The following is a 22,462-nucleotide window of genomic DNA, read 5'->3' as shown; positions in this document are numbered from 1 at the left end:
AAGGTAATTGTGATAGCACTGAAGACAGTCAAATCAAGACAATAAGGCTAAAGGGCAATCCATGTACATCAAGAAAAATATAAATCACCACGTACGTGACTCCAGGATGAATGCTGGGGACCAATTCCATTTCTGACAATAAGCCAGTCCAGTGAGACTGCTGAGGGAAGTCTACAATGACATCTTTTCCATTGGCACTAAATGCTGAGACAAAACACACAGAAAATGTGTCTTTCACATCTCTATAAAATTAAGTGGAAACTGTCCAATGATGTAATCAACATCAGAGCAGAAATGTATCATAAAAGAAAGCTATTTTCATAGGGATCTTTTATTTTAATGAAACTATGTCTTAAGCTAATCAAGTAACCTGCAGCAAGGGAGGGACAAGGAGAAAAGTGCTGAAGTTTTAAATATATTCCATTTAAATTCTTGGCCGAAGTGGTTTTGTTTTGGGGGTTTTGTTTGTTTTAAATACAGTTCTCAGAGACAGTACATCTAAAGACAAACAAAAGACCAACATCTGTACCACTACAAAGAATCTATGCCCCACAGATTACTTTTATAACCATCACTTATATGTAGACATTCGTGCCCCTCACTTCCACATCACTCTCATATCAAATCTTCTCAAGTCAAGGAAGGGAAACTATACTTGTGATTCATTTAGAAAAAGTATAAATGAAGACCGCCACAGGAAACTATACAGATTTTTGAAGACCTTTACTACATGTGAACAGAGTAGCTCAAAATGCAGATGAGTGCATTAACAAAAAGGGATGGCCACAGAGTATGGGGTTCTAAATTTGTCATGGACATCAAATGCATTGTATTCTCTCTTACTGCCACACAGTCTCCCACATGGTGCTATGAGCTGAAACTGTGTCGAAAAGATTCTCTTTAAACACTGCACAAAGTCTGTGTGGTTTCAAATCTTACTTCTCCCTGTTCCCCATTTGGAATATACATTACCTTTGACTACTCCAACACTTCGGTGAGTAACTGATCCCCATTTGTATTTCGGTGTGGTAACAGAGGTTTTCACACGCACTTTGTCACCGATCTTGATATGTGAGGCAGAACTTTGCGGTGGGAATCCTAGCAGTTCCAAGAATAAACATATGGTGAGTCTTTTCCCTCCTGAAGATAAATCTCCCTTAGTATATCAAGTTATTTAAAAAAAATGCAGTGAACTTACCCAAAATCTCAACATGGATATATCTGACCCAGTAAGTACCACCCTTTTGTTGCCAGTCACACTGAACATTGAGGTCATGCAATCCATCTCGATCCAATTTAATTACTTTGCCTACATCTCCTTCACAAACTTCCTCATAGGTTCTGCAGCATCTAACCATCATCCCAACCTAGATAAAAAAGGACAATAAAATGCTGTAATTCTGCACAAATGTATATAGTGGAAGAGAAGTAGCTTCCATATAGCTTTCATCATCATGCTTACCTGAATATTCTCTCTCACATACACAGCATAATCATCATTACTCAAGAAATCAGCTCGTTTCTTATAGGTTTGGCTCTCTGTCACAACAGCACCACTTGACTGGAAAGAAAACCCAAGATAAATATAGAGTAATTAAAAAAATCTTTCTGTTTTTAGTTCAGATAAATACAATGATTAGCAGAAATTCAAAATTATCCAACAAAAGCAAGTATGTCATATCAAAGTTGCATACTCAAATGGGAAAATCTTCAACAAGTCAACTGACTACAAGGATAAAGCTGATTATCTACTTCATTTTAAACCACAGCTTAGTTTCCAGAATGACCTGGCAAGAAACATATTGACAAATTTTCAGAATGTCTGAAACAAGCTGCAAGTTGCAGCTTGGAAATTTAGGAAATAAGGCATTTAGGAAATCTGCTTGCCAAAGAAAGTCGAAACAAAAAGAATTAGTGAGTAATCAGCCCTACATATACACGTTTCACATCTACTCATTGGGAGTTGGGGTGGAACCCAACAGCAAAAGCAACAAAAGCCAGTGGCTGAATGCTAACCACAGAATTGCTGAGGTTGGAAAGGACCTCTGGAGATTATCTAGTCCAGCCCTCCTGCTCAAGGAAAGTCACGTAGAACACATTGCTCAGGATCCTATACAGACAGCTTTTGAGTATCTCCAAGGATGGAGACTCTGCAACCTCTTGGGACAACCTGTTTCAGTGCTCAATCACCGTCACAATAAAGAACTGTTTTCTTGCATTCAAGTGGAATTCCTGTGTTTCAGTTTGAGCCAGTTGCCTCTCCTCCTGCCACTGTGCACCACAGAAAAGAGTCTGGCCCCATCTTTAGGCCTTCCCATCAGGTATTTATACATGTTGGTAAATTGCTCTCAAGTCTTCTTTTCTCCAGGCTAAAGAGTCTCAGCCTCCCTCAGCCTTTCCTTGCATGAGATACACTCCAGAGCCTAAATCATCTTTGTGGCCCTTTGCTGCACTTGGTCCCACAGAATCATCTTTCTCTCGTACTGGGGAGCCCAGAACTGAATGCAGCACTCCAGGTGTGGCCTCACCAGGGCTACAAAGGATCACCTCTCTTGACCTGCTGGCAACACTCCTAACGCAGCTCAAGATACTATTGGGTTCTTTGCCACATGAGCATGTCGCTAGCTCACGGTCAACTTGTCATCCACCAGGACCTCCCAGCTCTTCTCTGCAGAGCTGCTTTCCAGTCAGCTGGCCCTCAGAATGTACTCATGCACAGTGCATCAGTACACTATGATTATTTGTCACAGTAATATATGAGTTTTAAAACTTATAAATAGGGCTTAGAAAAGCAAGGTGATGAAAAAGAAAAAAAAAATCAGAAATTTTTCCTTTCAAGATCTGATTTACTTAAAAAAAGAATATTACATTTCAGCTGCAACAACAATTTTTTGAAAACTTGGTGTTGCTTTGAGCATTAGGTGATGTATTTTTTTAATTGTGGCGTATTAAAGACAATGTATAAGACAGTTTCGCACTGCAGTACTGACTGATGAAACTATCAGAACTCAATGTTGAGATCATTTCCTCCAAAGCATAATACATTCCTTTCTGTTACAAAATCCCACATATACCAGAAAACTTAGCATAACATTTGAAAAAATAAACAGCAGTACTGCACCTATTTTTTACTGATAAATCTTTACTAAAATAGTTCCTGAAAGTTAATAGAAATCTAATGTAAATTCAGACTAAAGCCATCACACCCAACAGGCACCACAAAGGCCATTTTACTGCCAATAATGGAAAAACAGTTTTTATAATGAAAAAAGTTTAAGTTATTTCACTGACATCTTTTGACTTTTATTCATGAATTCTTCAATCACAGTTTGTAGCTAACATATTCTATTACTTTTTTCAGCACAAATGAGGTGGGAGAATGGAAAGGAGTCATTTACAAATATTCCTCTATAGCATTAACTATTTTGAATGAGACTAACTGAGATTATCTAGAATATTTATGGCTATCACTAGTGAGATGTCTACAAGACATTCCACTCCTATATTGATAAGCAAATATTTATAGATTATTGAGAGTTTTTTGAGATGTTTTAGAAACATTTGGTCAATTTGGTCCTTGCTACAGTCATGAAAACTCAGGACAGCATGATTTCCTTGAGTTCTAACTAAGTTCATAAAGAGAATAAATTATGAAATTTAGACTCTGCTAGCACATTTAGTGATTTTTTTTTTAACTTAATACTCACCACAGGACAGGCAGCTTCAGCTTCTTCTACCTCCTCCATTATTTCCTCATCTGAATATTCATCAGAGACAGTATCAGCATCAGAAAGATCAGTAATCTGAACATCAGGGTGATCCAACAACCAGCCAACCAAGGCTTCCACTCCTAATACAGACAAAGTCAGTCCATTACTATGGGATTTTCTGACGTTCTTCAGACAAGGACTTCCAAAAACGGAAGTAACAGTTGCTCCTTTGTAAGTAGTGTTTTAGTCTGCTGGAAGCTCTCTAACACTGCTAATTTAATCAACATACCTGGTAACCCAGAAGCACTTCCAGAGGTTCCAGACAGGGATTTTAGTGCAAACTCAATGTTTTTCCTAGGAAAACCCATTTCCATAAGTTGAACCACAATAGGAAGAGGTGGAATTGGAGACTGCTTGCGTTTCTTCACTTTCGTAGGTCGGATATGTTGCACTGTGACAGGTGTTGTAGCCTCACTAGAGCTACAGTCTTCAAACACTGGAGTTGATGGATGAGTAGACTCTACAGCAAGATACTGGCATACTGCCAAAGCAGCAGCCTAAATGGGAAGACAAATTAGTCTAGGTAAAACAAGAATATTTAATATGGTTTTATTTATGCATGCGTGTTGGAGGGTAGGGAAGAGTGAGCAAAAGAGCAAGTAAGCAAAAAAAAAAGTTTCAATAGGAAGGTTAATTAGACAGACTTGCTGATTAGGTTACTTATTATGAGAAAACACAGACTCTACCTCAAGCTCTTGCTTGTCAAATATTGCTTTCACAGGTGATGGTTGTGTAGCAGCTGTTAGAAGTTGCTGCAAAAGGATCATGGGAGGCTGAGGTCCTTCAGGAGACATATCTCCTATGTCAGGAGATGCAACTGCTCCATCCTCTTGAAACAAAAACATCATTTTAACCAAAAGCATGTAATAAAAGTCAATATGGGGGCTTATTCTGGGGCCTATCTGCAGACCAAACACAGGTATTTTGTCCCACATTTCTTCTCAGGAATCATGCATTTAAGATTAAACCATGTGTACCATGTTCCCCGTACACAAAGCAAGTGAGAAATCTGTAGTTAAACATGAGTTTTCCTAAAATACATCTAGAACAAGTCTGCTAAGTGGACAGTAAATGTACACCAGCAACTTTTGAGTTCACCTCATTACAGTAACCCTATTATTCAAAGATCCTTCCAAGATAAACCACTTTATGTAGATTAATAGATTACTAACAATCTCTTGCTCTCATTGTTCCCAAAAGCATGGTACATACTGTTCATACAATACCCAAAGAATGAGTATGAACTAGAAGGACATCAACAGCAATTCTGAAAACTGGCAGAGCCATTTTCTCTCTTTATATATACATACATACACAAACATGTACGTGTGTGTGTATATATATACACATATATGTGTGTGTATGTATATATGTATGTATATGTATAATTCATATACAGGTAGGATGAATTCAAATTAATTAAAACTATAATTCATTAAACTCCTTTTAAGATTGTGCTAAGGTACTATATAACCCATACTTGTTTCACTGGAAAACATAAAATATTTGAAGTAAAAAGAATTGAGATCTCCCACTTTAAGCTTTGAAGAAGAAAAAAACAGCAAAAAGGCACAACTGTTTTAAAATTATTGACAAATTCTGGTCAAATACTAATTATAAAAGGCTGTTTTATGTATATTTGGCAAACTCCAACAGTTCAAGCTTCAAATACTTGACTCTACCCTTCCAAAATTTAAGTCAAAAAAAAAATCAAAGCGCTTTTAATACATAACTTTAAAACATTCTTAAATTTTAGTCTTTAACTTTTAGTCTTGAGCCCAAACCTCTTTTCTAGCCTCTGACTGCCATCAGTAAGGGTTACATTCATGTGCTGTGTACCTACCACCAGAACAAACCATGGCACACTCAGGTTTCATTTCAAAATACCTGTAGGATTTAATGCACACTCCTGAACAGCTGGCTGAGATAAGATCTGCCTTAGTGTATCCTGATGAGACAGCAGAGCTCGGCCTGCTTTCAATATATACAGCTTTAATTGCTGACATCTCAGCAAATCCAAATCCACTTGACCTATCAGAAACATTAAACACACATCAGTGCTAGAAATCCCCTGTATTAGAGGAGAAATGCTAACATTCACACAACCTCATGACCTCAGCCCGAAACACAGTTTAAATTTTAATTCACTGTATGAAAGCTGGTGAAACGCTAATAAACTATGTAAGGTAGTCTGGCTAACATGCTGACGACCCATGATACTAAAAAACAATGCCTTTCTGTTTTTCACCTCTCAGACCACCATACAGCAGATATACGGTGGAGTAAGTGTAGTTAAGTTACATGCATCCAATAATTAAAACAATTCAGTACAAAAGTCCAGTCCCAAACCATATTTACATTTTCTTGCCAAACTGAAAACTGTATTCCACTTACAGTGCCTTGAAGCTGTTCATCTCCTAACTAAACATGCCTCTTAAGCACATATTATTGAAGGTTGACCAAGAAAAAAAGTAAGGTTCCAGAAAACTTTATCCTATGTATATTTCTTGTTACCAGTATTTTTTCCTAGGGAAAATCCAGCTTAAAAAAAGTATGTGTGTGTGTACACACACAGTACACACACACTGTACCTGAAAGACCTTGATTAGGAGACTTCATTCTCTGTTTTTCTATTTTACTTCCAGCCATGTTTACTAGTTGAGCCCAAACAGATAGCATAGGTTCAGTGAAAGGCAAGTTGTTTACATTAAAAGCCACAACTGGTAGCTGGGGGTTGGAGAAGAAACAGACAAAAACAGAAAATACCTATCAGCATTTTATCAAATTTTATAAAATAATTCAGAACTTAGAATTGTTCTTATCTGAGAAGGAGCAAAAGCATTATTTATTTTACTGTTATTTTACTGTTCTTGACCAGGAACAACCACAGAGGACTAATTCCCTCCAAAGCTGATGAGGTTGTAGCTCTATCACCCAATCACACAACTACTGAGCAAAAAGGCAAGACAGAGTTAGAGTAAGGAATAACCACAGCCCCTGAAGCAGAATGGAAACTTTCACTAAAATCATCTTAAAAATGAGAAAAAAAAAACACTCAAGAATTTCTACTTAGTTCGCAATTCACATTAACAACAATCAAACTGTCCTCATCTAACTACTATAAATCACGCTGTCACGACTTCGGACAGGTCAAAGGACTATTTGCCTCCTCAGGAAATGAGAATAAACATTAAAGGCTCTATAAAATACACATGACTACTGTGTTAGATTTGCATTAATTCAGAGACTTGTAGGTGCAGAGCTTCAACATATTTACTGAACAAAGAACAAATAATTTCTTTGCACCATACCAAGTTTCACACTTAGTTTCACAAAATCATACCTTTCCCTGTATTAAAGCCTCAATAAAATGCACTTACTGGTTTTAGTTGATTCAGAGGGCACACTCTGCATGTTCGCATATCGTAGAACTGTACAGTGATCTTCCCTTTTGGAGTGATGCGTGTCACTGTGCCTTCTCCAAATTCATCGTGAACTACTTGCCCACCCAGTCTCAGGCGGCTGTCTATGCCACCAATCACTGCTAACACTGCCATTAGACCTCCCACCTCTGGATTCTCGGTGTCAGGAAAGTAGTCATCCAAAAGAGCCTAACAAAAAACAATAAAGTTAACTGTAGAGAGAAAACAAACTTCTACCTGTTTTAAAATAAAAAGTAATTGCACGTATACCAATTTAAAAATTACAGCACAGGTATACATACGTAGATATAAAAAATGGTTTTAAAATTAAGCTTAATATTATTTACAAACATTTAATATTTATCACTTTAAAATAATTATTGCTATAAAAATGAGCTTATTTTAAAACGTGGAAACTACCCCTTCTGACTGTTTTCCTGCAAAGATGTGGGTGATGGAGGTTAGCTGAGAGTTGATGTACTTGTTTATGAGTCCATTCCACTGGCTTAGCGAATGCAGTGTCCTCAGCAATGCCACTATCTCTTCTGCTAAAGTACTGCTGTGAGTTGCAGTTAGAGATGCTTGCGGCCTGGCCTTTCTCCTTCTCAGAGTAGATTCTGAAAAGATAAAGCAATCACACAATACTTGTCATTTTAACAAACATATTTTATTTATAAAGATAAAACCATTATGAAAAAAATCCTCTACCTCTGAGTAGTGGAATATCTGAAGAACAAGTGCTAAGCAGGCTGCCTAAAAAACCAAACAGTTTTTCCACAAGAAATTTCATGTCTCTCGACCTTTCATTTTTGTCCCAGGATGGAAGTACTGCTTTCAGTAAATGTACAGCAAGGATCTAAAAAGAGAGCAAAAATACTGTTATTCCATTTGAAGTCATCAAATATTAAGGAAATGCTCAGACATTTTAAGTATTTAAGCCGCCTTTTGTTATTTCTTAATGTTGGTTTCTTTCTGGCTGCTGAAATTAGAGGGCTACTGATTTTCACCCCCCTCTCCCCCCGCCCAGAGAATACAGAAAAGAATTTATGCCAGTTCAAAGTCAGTAACAATTTTACTGGCACATTCTGTTAGCGAAGGCAAACTCTGCAATCGTCTGGACGTGAGACACGCACATGAACACACTGGGAAACAAAATAACCTATATACAACTTTAAAATACAAAGGAAAAAATAGGACTAAATACTAGGAACTTTGTTCAGATTCCAGGTGCAGAACTTAGTACTAGCATGTATTTCAAAATGAAAGCTTCAAGTGCTCTGCAGTGAAGCTATAGTAACAGATGTAAAGCTGAATCATACAAGAAAGCAAGAAGCAACCATACTGACACCAAGAATATTTACAATATAACTAGGGCCTGAACACAATTAAAAAAAACAGAAAAAGAAAAAAAAAAAAGGACAGACCAACTTCGATTAATCTAGACAGTATGTGAAGGGTTGACTAGAAATATAGGAAGGCATCGCGCTGCAGTATCCAAGAGCAGAGAAGGTTTCACATTCTGAACACAAGTATTGTGTTCCGGTGCAAGCTTCCTCATCTACAGTCTGCTACAAGTGAGGAGAATCTCGTTGACAGACGTCTGTCAACAACACATCTTTCTACAAATCCAAAGTTTTGTCTTTTTTTTTTTTTTTTTTTTGCTAAGCTAGATAGTAGTACGTGAGGGACTCATTTCTCTCAAGATTTCCCTGAACAGCATAGATAACTCTAATGCACCAACTCCTGAACAACGGAAAAGGCTCATTGAATCAAAACACTGGTAAAAACTCTTAGGAAGATCACAAAATAACACACAGGTCTTTATGATACAATTTCAAGTTTAGAATATTAACATCTTTAGCAAGGAAAAGATTAGAGAAGATGCCTTGATCCCCGAGTCTTATAACTTGGAAGAGCTATCTCATAATAAGGGTGCCTCACTATCTCATGAAAAAGGTATAACAAGATTTAAAATCTGTAAATTTAAAAAAAATACTGAAATAAGATGCAAAGATGCAGTTTGTTAAAACAGATAGTAATTAAAACAGTAACAATAATTCAGGGGTAGTAGGTAATACATAATTTGAGAACTCTATAATCAAATTGTACACTTTTCTTCTAACCATCTTTTCTCTAACTTCTAGGAAGCATTATAAGGGAGTTTCTGGAATACATTTTTGGAACACTGTTTTGGCCTCTCATCTGCACAAAACTTTCAGGCTTTCACAAGAACAGGACAGCTTGTACTACCCTCGGGGCTCAAAAAGGACGTATGTATATTTAAAACAATGAAATCTAAATATTAGAAAACTTGTTTTCTTTTCTCAATTAACTGAAAACTAGACATTCCACAATCTTGGTTTTTTTACATATTTTTTTAAAGACGATTCAAATCCACTAAATTCATTTCTCATTAAAATAATCGGGAAATGCGCACATTACCTGTCTCTGTAGTGAAGCAGCAGTGAACGATTCATGTCCCTCAACAATTTTCATTAGTAAAGTTATCCACTGAGAGGTACTAAGAGTGCTGCACATCTGAGGCATGACTGCTATACTTCTAATGAATCCCAACGTGCACCAGCTTCTATGTTGTTCTTTATAAACTAATTTATTTGGCAAGGAAGCTAAAAATAAGAAAAGATACATATGTAACAGTTGACTTTTCCACCAGCTCTGCAACAATTCTCTATATGATTTGTCCAAAAAACCCCCCAGGAATATAGTGAGCTACCAGAATGTTTTTAAATGAACTGTAAACATCCATTTGTAATTAGTTTTTTTTAATATGCCTTTAAAACAATTCTCACCCTCAGACTGTTTCTTTATTTAGCTCATTTCAAAGGAGTAAAAACTTCACTCTTTAAAATTACAGAGAAGTTATAAAAACGAACATGATATACTTAGTTAAACTGTTCCCCCAGATAGAAAAAAGCAGCTTAAAGTAATTCATTGTCTAAATAAACTATAGTTGTCTTGATGCTCATGATCTCATGTATTTCGCCAGCTACTTCTACTTATGATCTAAGAATGGCCAATATCATTTACATTGCTTTTGCAACTAATTAAGATTTTAAAAGTCCTGAAAATATGTTTTCCAGCCATTGGTCTTAAAAACATCCGTAACAGAAGATTCAGAGTTGTAAGACATTAATAAAACGCAAAACAGGCAGACTATGTCTATATAATATACCTGATTTATCTATCGTTCCACTCTCCACAAGCATACGGAGCAGACCACACAAAGTCCTAGTAGCATCACTCTGCATGACTTCAGCATGGACACCGGCAGAGAGACACAGTGTCTGCAATAGGTTCACAGTACTTGTCAGCATCATGGAAGTAGGGTGGAGATTCCTTTCAACTTGTTCTCCTTCTGAAGGGAAACACAAAAAGCAAACATATGCTTTGGTATATTGTTAATCTACTTTACAATGTGTTCTGAATCAAGCACTATGTGAGAAAATTGGGAGAAATATTATTTTCTTATGCTGATTTGACATGAAGAAGACTCCTTATTTCACACCGCTAGGTAAAAATATAAACCAAGTATTTCTTGCAGATACTCTCAAGCTCTTCTCTAGCACTACACTACTTAAAAGAAACCCAGAATACATTACCAAGAAGTGAGACAAGATATAATTAGGCCAAGTAAAATCCACGCTTTAGACAGTCATTAACATATGTTCAAATGTGTACCTCCTGATACCAGTAATTGAAATTATTTCAGTTTAAAAATGTCTTTTTCTTTGGCCTGTGAATGTTCAATAAACATGACGCCATCCTAGACTCCCTTCTCATGATAAATCTGTTTTAAGACAGACTCTGATCAGAAGTACACATCAATTAAATTAATTGTATTTAATGAAATATTTTCTGCTCTGAAAGAAGCTTTCTTCCTCTTGTAAGATGTCAATTTTGGAATTCATCTAAAACCTTGCTTGTATTTTTATAAAAACTTTTTTGTTGTTTTTTGTTTGTTTGTTTGTTTTTACCAGAATCATCCTCTGTATCTGAATCCTCTGTTGTGGGCTGTGCTGCAGGCGGTGGCTCAGCTAGTTTGAGATCGTATTTTCCCTCCTTCCCCATTCTGTAAGAATTTGTACTTCCTGTGTCCCACTGGACTCTAATCCAGCCATCTTCTCCCAATTCTCCAATCACGCGACCTAAACCAGGAGGGGGGCCATCCTGACAGAAGAGAGGCTCAAGTTAAACAATTGGCAACACTAATTCATGCCCAAAGTTAATATAGTAATAACAACATTGCCTTTTTTTTTTTCTGCTAACCTAATGTTTAGGCAGAGAACATTCAATTATTTTTTCAAAATTCAGCATAAAGTTGGAAAACATTCTCACAGTCTTCTAAAGAAATCAACCTGGCAAACTACAGCAACATCTATGTTTAGATCTGTTTTACCATATATTACAGAAATTAGACACATCTGGTTGAAATTGCATAATATTGTGGCAAACAAGTGATTCAGCTTTCTTTCAAATAATGAATCAAAACCGTTTACTGAAAAAGAATTTTTATGGCCAAAAATGAAATTAAGTATTTTATCTATTTAATTTTAACTAAGTCTTTGAAAGGTAAAGCGACCTTTAAAGTTGGAATACAAAATTCACAGATAGCCCATTAAATACAGACTTCAGATTTTTAACACATCCAAACCTGTATGGAAGAAGTTATACCTGATCGCCCCATTTCCAGTCTACCCCTCTCACCACTCTGGTACCAATTTTCATCATGGCTGCCAACTCTGGTCCAGAAACAGGGAGCTGAACCGGCGTAGTTTCCTTTCTTGACTCTTCTAAGACTGTAGCAGAAGCTCCACGAGAAGAAGTAATCATGTCTTCTTCAATGTTGTCAGAACTAGGTCCTAAAAAGAAAAGGAAAAAAAAGAAAGAGAAAATTTAAAAGCAGCTACAAATTTTTTTGAGTGTCACTGCTATGCTTAAACCTAACAGCACATGAAGTCTGTAATATGAAAGCAGGAACAAATACAGAAGCTGACTTAACAGGTTATAGAGTTAGCTGAGCTTTTAGACAGCTAGGCTACAATGATTTTGAATCTACCAGGTTTTAAATACTTAATTTTGAATAAAAATAAATGACAATAAAGATATTAAAATGATTAGTCCAATGGCTAAGCCATTTTACTAATAGATTTTTTTGGGAAAAATTTCATTTGAGCATTCCAACTAAGTTATAAGAACAATTATTTGCTACTATCTGAGTAAAAGAAATAAAAGAGGAAAGCTTGAATCACAGCAACCAACATTCAAAACTTCTTGTAACAGATGAAACAAAGGAAGCTTCCAGCCTAAATATAGAGGCTGAGAAAGCCTTAACAGGTAGAAAAAATAAAACTAAATGTTTGAGGACTGTGCAGTTTTTAATGTTTCCACCAAAATTACTCTATCACTCACAATTTCTAACAAAGGATGAGACAAAGTTTTAGAAAAAAAAAATGACTGGTTATACTCAAAATAACTTCGTTCTCATGATGTTTATTGACATGTTCTTATACTGATGGTGAACAGCTTTGATTACTATCTTGAACCAGTAAAGCCAAACTGTACTTCATGCGCACCAACAGCTAAAACCTATAAGAGAGATTTATCAAACTTGAATTTTCTTCAAAACAGCAAAAAACCAAGACATCTTGTACCTATCAGCCGCAGTGTCGTTTGTGTCAACGCTAGCATGCCAGAATTTAGGAGAAGACTCAACGTATTGGCACCATGCTGCAGCGTCAACATGTTGAGCATGACCAGCAGAAAACGAGCTTGTGGAATAGTTCCAAGACTTGGTCCTGCTGGGTTCTCATTAGTAATTGTTTGTAGAGGAACAGGCTGTACACCTAATTCAGAAATAGTATGTGTAACAGTCAGTTGACATGTGCAAGCTACAGTAAAACAGTTTATAAATTTGATAGTTTGAAATATTTGTTATTCCACCTTTGGCTCTAAGAACTTATAACCAGATGGTCAACAAAACTTTTTACAACAACTTAAATGTTAATGGCAAAACAACACTAAATGGTAATCAGGTAAGCTACATTCTCTTGAACACTAGAAAGGAAGTTAAATTAAGGGAGGAGAACAGAAAAGTCAAAATACTTCTTAGCACAAAGCAAGGGAGCTCATTTTAGGACCCCAATTACCAGGAACTTGAAAAAAATGCAGTGTGATTAGTTTATTACAGTTCCCCCCCCCCCCCCCCCCACACACACACACACCAGCAACAAAATGAGATTCACCTAGTTCCTTAAATCTTGCATTAGCATCTAGCAAGATGTTCCGGACATTCTGAATAGCCCATGCATACAACTTTCCAAAAGTTACTTCTAGCAGCATTCTGTTAAACGGTGGGATCAAATCGACATCCTTCAAGCAGTCAGTAAGAGGTTCCCTTCAAATAAAAACAACAAAATTTTTGAATTTTTTTTTTGCTTAAGAATTGTGGGGGGGGGAAAAAAAAAAAAAAAAAAAAAAGTGGGGGAGGGCAGAGAGAGACAGAAAGAAGTGAGTTTTACCCTATGTTGGCTCCTTCTGGAATAAGCCTTTGCCATCCACAGAACATAGCATATTGCACAGATGGGAGCAAAAAATTTTTTGTTGCCAGTTTCAGAATAGTATCTATTCCCTCCAGACGAACCTCTGCTCTTTCTAACTGCAAAGGGGAGAAAAACAACTGTCATATTTATGTAAATTGCTAACACATGCACATACAAGCACATTTTTTATTCAGCTTACCTGTTTCAATAAACATTTTCTCATCTTCTCCACATCCACTGGCTCTTCTTTAAGTGCAAATTCAACAATGGTGGTAAGCAGGGCAGACTGTGGGTACAAGCCTTGCACATTTTGTTTCAGCCATTTGTATTTGTGGACACCTGTAACTGTACTCAAAAGCGGTGGCCACTTATCCTGTAGAACAGTAAAATAGCAAGTTAAACAAATATTAGATCACTGAGAAATAAGTTATTTCACACAAAACCACATCCTGATTTCAAATATGTGGTGAAAAAAATAAAAGTCTTCAAAGCCAGGAAAGAACTTAATATTATTTGTACCTCATTATCATGTCTATAATTGCTACATATAATTTCAAATGCATTGGTACTAAAACAAGAGTAAGTAACTTATCGCGATCTTTTATTTTGAAATGAAATTTTATCTAAACAATTCTAAAATTATTAATATTTTTTAAATTACAGAAAATATCTTTATAGATTCTAAATATACTGTACACAGCTTATTAAGTTTTGTTAAAACAAGACACCATATTTTAATTATACATCCCAAACACCATTACCAGAATATTAAATGCCAATTTATACCAAGTGCTGCTTTAGTTAATACCCTTTCTTATTTTTATTCACAAGGATGATTCAAAATCTGATATCCTACCTTGGGTGATTTGATTGGTATGGGTCTTTTATCTATAGGTACAGGACTGTGAGGTACAACGCAGGATTCTTCTAAATCACTCTCTTCATTTCCAATTTTGGATTCTTCTACATCAGTAGATTCAGATTTTTTTGGCACTAGAGAAAAAAAAAAACTCATTTATGTAACCAGATAGCAATTAGTGTCAAGTTTTAGGTCTCATGATGACTTAAGCATATAAAATTTATTGTAAAATCCACCTGTGACAAAAGGAAATAGACTCTAGGTAAACTCTAAATCCAACTATTACCAAACTAGTTCTGGTAGTATCTGTAATATGTTTAATCTTTAGAGATCATCAAATGCATAGTTTCAAAACTATGCATCAAATTCTAGTTAAGTAGTTATTTTACCACACTTAACGAAGCATCATTTTTAAGAAGATATAACACTTCTAGGTAAACTTTACTATACAAAAACTCAGAATGATTGATATAGATGGGTCATTTTTAACAGACTGAGAAAACAAGAAGCAAACTTCACCTTAGATTAACTCTCTTGTCCATTTGTTTTTGCTGTAGGAACTGACATGTGACCATTGATTTAGAAAAGTTTGTAAAAATGCACAAGAAAATAGTTTGGCTACTTTATCTAATAAAAAAATGTCAAATACACAAGAAACTTTGGAATGAATTGGAGTTTCATTGTTATATAGAAAAAACAGGAGTAATGTTCTTACCTCTCTTTTTTCTTCTTTCTCTAATTATCTTCTGAACCACCCTCCGCCATCGGGGCAAGGAACTCAGAAGTTTAAATTTTGACATTATAGAGAGATCATTGCAAACAGCAGGACGCAGTTCATTGAATAAAAATCTCAAACGTTCGATGACAGGAGCACAAACTTCCTTGTAAGAACGTCCTTGTTCCTGGTGGGTCTAGAAAAGACATTGAAAGATTATAGGTTACTGTTTAATATACAACAAAACAGAGAATATGCAACTTTTTACATAAGACATTTCTAAAGAAAAATAAGCTAGACATCAGAAGGTAAGAGACTTACCTTAATCAGTGAGCATTTCGCTTGGTAGACAACACGACACACATCCACTACAGATTTTGGTAAGGTTTTGTGTTTTACCTGGTCAACTCCAAGGGTACCAGGATGAACAAGAGACAGCGCTACATGACCTTAATGGGAAAAGACAACCTATGAATACACATTTATAAAACCATCAATAGTAGGGTTTAATTTGGTCCAAACCATTGTACCACAAGCCTACCTACCCAAATCTTCATGCTTCAGAAGACAACATAATAACAAACGTCCTACTTCTTCCACAGGATGCTCAGGAGGGAATGTGATTGGTGTTGTTAAGTGACACTGTTTACAATATCTTTCTATTTGACACAAAAAGTCCTACAAAAAAAAAAACACAAAATAAAACACTATTCAACTATTTTTTAAATAAAGCGTAGAAAAAGAAAAAAATATATACTTTAGCTAGCATGTAAATAATACTGAATAACCTCCACAACCTGAACTAATATTCAGAAGCCAGAGATGCTACACAGTACACACTATTTAATCAGCAGGACTTACAATCTAATATTCCAAAGATGCCCTGTACTATTCTTGTCATATTACGGGCAACATGGCTACAAGGAATGAAGTTACTACTGCTTTTGACTTCTTATCTAGATAGCCAGGAAAATCATTTTTAAAGTCTCCTCCTAACTCATCACCACTGCTATCCTATCTTCCACAGGACTACTGCTTTTCTTCTCTCTCTCTCTTTTTTTTTTTTTTTTTTTTAATAAAGGAATCAAAATCAAAGTGTTAAAAATTCTGCAGGTATCACAAAGACATTGATCAATATAAACGCAAGGTTTCCATAATATCCACGTTAAACCTGAACCCCAAGGTGCAGAGAGACTTCAAGACATACATGCATCTGAAGCATAAAAAACATCTGCACTTTGACTGAAAACACCATCTCAGTTTAACTGAGGTAAGCAGAGTCTGAATTCCACTGAAGTCTTTCATGGAAAGTAATGCAGTTATTTAATTTTTTTGTAAAAATGTATTTACAGTTTTTAGTTCTCACATTCAAAAATTCTAAAGACGCAGTTACATATTTAAGTGAGATATAGTAGATTTTATCCATTAGTAGTACACAGCCACTCCTTTCACAAGCAGTCATTTTGAAATAGTTTTGAAAAATTCTTATTGTCTGATAAAACTTTCAAAGTTTTCATCAGTAAATACGCTTCATGCCACCACTGTCAGCTTTCAGTAACATTTTTTGGAAACAGAACTATAGAGGGCTTACCTTCACAGTGTGATCCTGAATATTATTATCTGCAATAGCTTGGAGAAAAGGTTGTGAATGGTCACTCAGAGTTAATCGATGTGTATACAGTTTTGATTTGTTTGGAGTAGTGTTACCAGGTGAACTGCAGTGGTCTTCATCTTTTTCCTCATTGTAACTGTAATGAATCTGACTAGTTTGCAAGCCTCCAGAAAAGATAGATGACTTGAGCCATTCTAAAGGGAAGAAAGTAAAACATAAATGTGTATTCTGATGAAAGGTTAACCTATCAAGACCCAACAAATCCCTGCAGTAAAATAAGCAGCACAGCTGCAAAAGAACGTTTAACAGCTTTTCCATTTGCCAAAGCTTTTTTGAAGAGGTAGGGGGCAGACGGGAAGGAAAACATATGAATTAAGAAACAAACATGCAAGGACAGGGCAGCCATCACCTGTTTAGAGATAACAGGACCTTAGCTATTATTCTGTGATTAGTATTGAATTGTACCCTCCATTCACCAAACTAAGATCCAGTATTATAGAATCCAGCACCAGATGCTTGAGACATTCTTATCTGAACATGACACAGTGAGATAATTGCTGCATAGTTTCATTTCTTTTTCAACAGTTTCTGTAAATTATAAAAAATTCTGTATTTTTTTTCAAGATTATTTAATCTCTCTTTAAGTCTTGCTAAATTCTCAGTCCTTGATGTGCATGGTAATTAATGTTAAGAATAAAGAACTTCTGTTCTTTAGAAAGCAGCAAAACTAAAGAGATGCTAGAATAACAGTTATATTATTTGGGCTGCACCTTTTTTCCTGGATGCTTTTGCAAGCCTGTATCACTTATTTAAGATTAACTTAATGAAGTTCTGCTTACTGGCACATTCAACTTCCACAGGAGAAAGCGGTGTACTCATTGCTAGGTAGGAAGCGTGCAGTCCAAGGAGAAGACCCAAATTCCTTTCTGTATCTATTAGAGGTGATGACAGACTACTGAGGTCTGGTGTTGTAATCACTTCCTGGTCAGGCTATTAAAAGAAGTATTAGTTGAAAGCTAAAACTGTGCTCCAACAAAAGTTTTGAAAACAAAACAATTCCTTACTTTCAAAAGGGTGTCTCCATTGTAACAAACTATCCTAATATATATACACACACACACACATATATATATATATATATATGTATGTATGTATGTGTATGAATTTTTTTTTTACCTCCATATACTGGCCAACACAGAAGGCATGCATTGATTCCCGTGTGTCCTCAAATTGCAAGGCAGCTTCCAAAGCAACAACTGGATCCTCACCTGCAAACTGAGCTAATGAAAGAATGAGGTGGTCACTATAATATACACACAACTCTTTATATCATCTAGTTTTGAAACAAAAGTAATCTGTATCTTCAGTTCAGCTGCTGATTCTCACCAAGTATACTATTGCCAGTTAAAGACTGAGTTTGAAAGTCCTTTATATCATACACTTTCCCATCAATTACTGTCCAGAATCCTCCATCTTTATTGTGATTCTCTAGATCAGCTTTACGTATAAGTGTCACCTCTTCATTATTTCTGCAACTCTGGCCAGTAAAAAATGAACCTGCGGGTATAAAACAGAAGAATATGCAAACTTTTCTGGACTTTCTGTAATAGCTGCCTTACCAAATTCTTCACTTCTATTCAAAGGCTGCTTGTTTTTTAGATATGCTCAAAAGTGAAAATGTCTATGAATGTTAGCTGTAATATGGAATGCAGTCAAATCGTATGCATGTTGTATTCTTTTGTGCAGTAATCTCTAATGTCTCTCTGTGATAGATCTGGCATTGCCCAACTAAATGCCTGTTCTGCCTGAAGGTGGAACAGGACAACTACTGTCCTGGAAAATTACTGCTCTAGGTGGTTCTCCCTCAAATCTGCTTCAGTTTTACTAGATACTTGAACTGCATTCATGCAAAAGGCACAGAAGATACAGTCAGTTTTCATCCAAACCCAAGTGTTTTAATTAAAAGAGTTACATACACACTAAAATTCTACATATCAGTAAACTCTATTTCAAACTAAAGGTAATATCATCCAGGCAAGAAACATCAGAGTAATATTTGCACACATGCCTCTTCATCTTCCTGCTCTATTTGAGCACCAATTGAATTTTTATACAATGAAAATGATTTTTTTTTTCTGAAACTCCCCCAACACACTACTGTCTAGCTAGACTTCAGTATTCTTGGCTATAGCAGCCATGTTGTTCCTTTCCTCCTTCCTCTAATACTAAACAGTCAGAAATGCACATTTTCTGCTCCTCTCTTCACCACAGAGGCACCCCATATTATGAAGTGCCCTGGAAAGAAAACTTGTTTCAAACTTTCGTATTACTCTCCCTTTACTACATTACTAACATAATTTAATAACAAAACACACAGTACTATTTATGTATTCACAACTTTTAGTACTGAAAAATGCAAAAAAAATGAAATGGGATGCTGTAACTGGCTAAACTGTGTGGAATTAGTTCTTCAAAAAGCTGTATTTATACTCTGTTTAATCCTATCTCTAGACCCATTGCCTTTTGAATTGATTTGGATTAATAAAATCTTTTTGTACTATAAAGTAGAATTACCTGAGACAAGCTCATGAATAATCACTGTTTTTAGACAGCTGTTTTATCAAAACATAAACAGTCCAGATGTTGTTAACACATACCCATTATTCCTGGCCATGCTAAATCCTCATTGTCATCCCTTTCCTTTCCAGGGGCTAAGTGGTTAAATCTGTCTAGATGTTCTAGCAAGCCAGCCAACAGAGGGATAGCACCAGCTTCCTGCATTAATCCAGCATTTTTACTGAGGAGTAACACTATAGAAACCACCAATTCTGGAAGAAGAACACCTAAAACAGAAAATATTCAGATTTAAGCAAAGACCTATGTTTACAGCATGCTGGAAATAAATCACCAAGCAACACAGTCTACCTTGTATTACTGGTTTAGTGCAAAGCTCATGTCTTCTAGTCAAATTTGCCCTCCTTCCCCCAAATTAATCTCTTAATTTGGCTCTTTTTCACTTATTTAAAACCCCCAAGAAACCTACACCGTAACTTTATGATTTTCGGGGAAGGGACAGAAGGAGGAGAATGGAGAAAAACCTACCTGTTAAATCCCCATCCACAACACGAGATACTTCTGCAAAATGCCTATGACTAGCAGAAGCAATGCTGGTTGCCACAGGAAGTATATCACTGATGTGCGTGCACAGAAGGGCAGTGTATTTCTTCAGTAAAGAGCCAACTCCAAGGAGGTCAGGACCTGTATAAAACGGAGGAAGAGCACAGAAACCATCACACAGCCATATTTAAGAGATATGCTTCAAAACCATCAAACTTTTCTGAAATGCAGCCATTCTATTAGAACTGAATTAAGAAACTAAAACGTCTTTTTTAAAAGTTTTACGACTTAGATCCTGTTGCATGCCAAAGAGATTTTCTCTGACACTATTTTAAATTATTAAAAAAAAACTTTTCAGAAAGACATAGCAACTGAGCTGACAGCCCACTACCCTGTGAAAAAGACATTACATGTTACAGAAATGTTTTCTGGTTTTTGTTGTTTAGTTTTTTTTTGTTTTTTAAATAACTTACTGTATGTATTAGGGACCTGCACAACATAATCTCCTGGGTAAAGTTTACTAATAAGTAAACGCTGAAAACGGAGCAACAGATCCAGAGAAGCAGATCTCTCTTTGCTATAAAGTTCATGGTCCATGCAGGAAGAAATGCGACGAGCAACATCTTTTAGCTTCGCTATCGTCTGTGAAGCGATGTTCCTAGTTGGTATAAAAGCATTTTGAAGTACTTAAAAGAGCATCCTACAAAGAAACCTTGCATAGGTTATTTATTTGTGAGAAATTCCAGCAAAAGCTTAACCTGTATTTCTACGTCCTACCTGCTGTTGCAGTTGTCATAAAAAAGCTCTGTTCTCATCATACTATACTGGCCTTTTATCTGCAATTCTTTTTTAATATTAAGGATTTAAAACTCATGTTTCTTCCCTGCTTAATGTCCCAACTAGAATCTCCTTGAGGTAGAACACTTAGTTCTAAATAAATTCATACTGATGCTTCTACTTTGTAGAAACAGCTTCTGAATGTTCACTGTGTATTTGTTACACAGCCTTTCAGAGTACAGGAAGAAGTACCAAAATCCATAAGAGCAAAGCAACAAGTCTTTCTATATTCAGACAATTATTTAGAGCTTTCCTCCTTGGTCAACCATGTAAAATACCAAAGTTACATACAGGGTGGGAGAATGTTCAATATTTTGAATTCTGAGGAGTTGAAATGCTAGTAACAGAAGGCTGCATTTTTTTCATTAGCCAAAAACCAGCCATCCTTTAGCTGAATATTTCATAAAATGTATCTAGACAAGCTTCTGTTAAAAAAAAAAAAAAAAAAAAAGGACAAATTTTGAAGCAAATACCTTAGTAACTGCTGAATTAACTGAACTAATGGCAAACTCTGTTTTCCTGCAGATTCATAGATTCCAGTATTAATAAGGTCTTTATCCAATGGAGTCCTACTCCTATGAAGTGTTGATGCATTTGCTTCTTGTTCATCAATTTCTTTTTCTTTCTGTGCCTCTTTTTTTGCTTCAATATCCTAAAATTTTAAATTAAGTTTAAGAAAAAGAGCGAACTGCCACTATGATTATGAAACATTTTACTAACAATTACAAAATTTACAAAAACAAGATCGAGTCACTGTCATCTAGTCCAGAAGTGAAACAAAACAACACATATGAGACAGATTTGTATCCTACACTCCAAATAAAGACTACATGGGCACACTTTTTTATTATAATTATTAAAAAGTAGCAGAGGAGAGAGACAAAGGAAGAAAAATTCTGAACTCAGCTTCCACAAACCCAAGGATTAACAATTAATCCTATCTTATTTATGTTTTGACACGATTCAGCTGCTGCAGGGTTCACAAATGAAGGCATGCTTACTCTATATTTATAAAAGTAGTAATTCCCTTTCACTGCAGAAGAACCTGGATTAAATTTGCTACTGAGCTACCGTTACACAGAACTCTACTGAGACTACTTTATTCAGTTTTTAGGGAAGGCAAATTAAACTGTACAGTACCATATGTTACCACCTAGATAACTTCCAAGACATCCTTAAAGCTAGCTCAGGCATACCCAAGCTATACTAAATGCAGACATGTGTAAGACTGTCCTATACAGGTCCTATAGAGGTCCTGCCTGTTTTTAAATGGAAAAAAAAATTAATAGTTGTATTTCCTCTTCATCAAAAAACCTCTCCAACACTGGAACAGAACCAAGAAAAATACATCAGGAAGATACAGCTGCAGCTCTAATCCTTTTCTGGACATCACCTGTCTTGTAAGTTGAGAAAAAGGGATTGCAATATCAGGTGGCAATATCAGTCTTTGAGAGAACTACATAAAAAAAAAAAGCTAAGTCATTAAGTAATTCTTGTCTATTCTTACCCTACCACACACAGAAAACACCTGCACAAGGCATCAGTGTCAATCTCATTTTCCATATGAGGT

The 22,462-nt window shown here is 35.9% G+C and overlaps 1 protein-coding gene across 3 annotated transcripts in view; it reads right to left on the bottom strand.

The window, feature by feature from the left end:
- Positions 1-22,462, bottom strand: part of HERC2 (HECT and RLD domain containing E3 ubiquitin protein ligase 2) — a 116,519-nt gene that overhangs the window by 44,864 nt on the left and 49,193 nt on the right. For all 3 annotated transcript variants that reach the window (XM_062601561.1, XM_062601564.1, XM_062601562.1), the window contains exons 20-51: positions 21,366-21,544; positions 20,529-20,713; positions 20,041-20,196; positions 19,596-19,781; positions 18,325-18,495; positions 18,115-18,218; positions 17,778-17,928; positions 16,918-17,132; positions 15,872-16,004; positions 15,648-15,775; positions 15,327-15,522; positions 14,609-14,745; positions 13,952-14,125; positions 13,732-13,868; positions 13,456-13,607; positions 12,865-13,056; positions 11,885-12,072; positions 11,188-11,380; positions 10,386-10,568; positions 9,635-9,819; positions 7,901-8,048; positions 7,613-7,809; positions 7,151-7,381; positions 6,362-6,497; positions 5,658-5,801; positions 4,457-4,599; positions 4,000-4,267; positions 3,708-3,850; positions 1,463-1,561; positions 1,199-1,367; positions 973-1,098; positions 96-204 (exon numbers count right to left, since the gene is read on the bottom strand). In XM_062601561.1, the coding sequence (XP_062457545.1) occupies positions 96-204; positions 973-1,098; positions 1,199-1,367; positions 1,463-1,561; positions 3,708-3,850; positions 4,000-4,267; positions 4,457-4,599; positions 5,658-5,801; positions 6,362-6,497; positions 7,151-7,381; positions 7,613-7,809; positions 7,901-8,048; positions 9,635-9,819; positions 10,386-10,568; positions 11,188-11,380; positions 11,885-12,072; positions 12,865-13,056; positions 13,456-13,607; positions 13,732-13,868; positions 13,952-14,125; positions 14,609-14,745; positions 15,327-15,522; positions 15,648-15,775; positions 15,872-16,004; positions 16,918-17,132; positions 17,778-17,928; positions 18,115-18,218; positions 18,325-18,495; positions 19,596-19,781; positions 20,041-20,196; positions 20,529-20,713; positions 21,366-21,544 (5,258 nt within the window). The remainder of the gene's footprint in view (positions 1-95; positions 205-972; positions 1,099-1,198; positions 1,368-1,462; positions 1,562-3,707; positions 3,851-3,999; positions 4,268-4,456; positions 4,600-5,657; positions 5,802-6,361; positions 6,498-7,150; positions 7,382-7,612; positions 7,810-7,900; positions 8,049-9,634; positions 9,820-10,385; positions 10,569-11,187; positions 11,381-11,884; positions 12,073-12,864; positions 13,057-13,455; positions 13,608-13,731; positions 13,869-13,951; positions 14,126-14,608; positions 14,746-15,326; positions 15,523-15,647; positions 15,776-15,871; positions 16,005-16,917; positions 17,133-17,777; positions 17,929-18,114; positions 18,219-18,324; positions 18,496-19,595; positions 19,782-20,040; positions 20,197-20,528; positions 20,714-21,365; positions 21,545-22,462) is intronic.

This window comes from Rhea pennata, chromosome 1, assembly GCF_028389875.1.
Source record: "Rhea pennata isolate bPtePen1 chromosome 1, bPtePen1.pri, whole genome shotgun sequence".
In the NCBI taxonomy this organism is placed as follows: Eukaryota; Metazoa; Chordata; class Aves; order Rheiformes; family Rheidae; genus Rhea; species Rhea pennata.
This window is presented reverse-complemented; position numbering and strand designations above follow the sequence as displayed.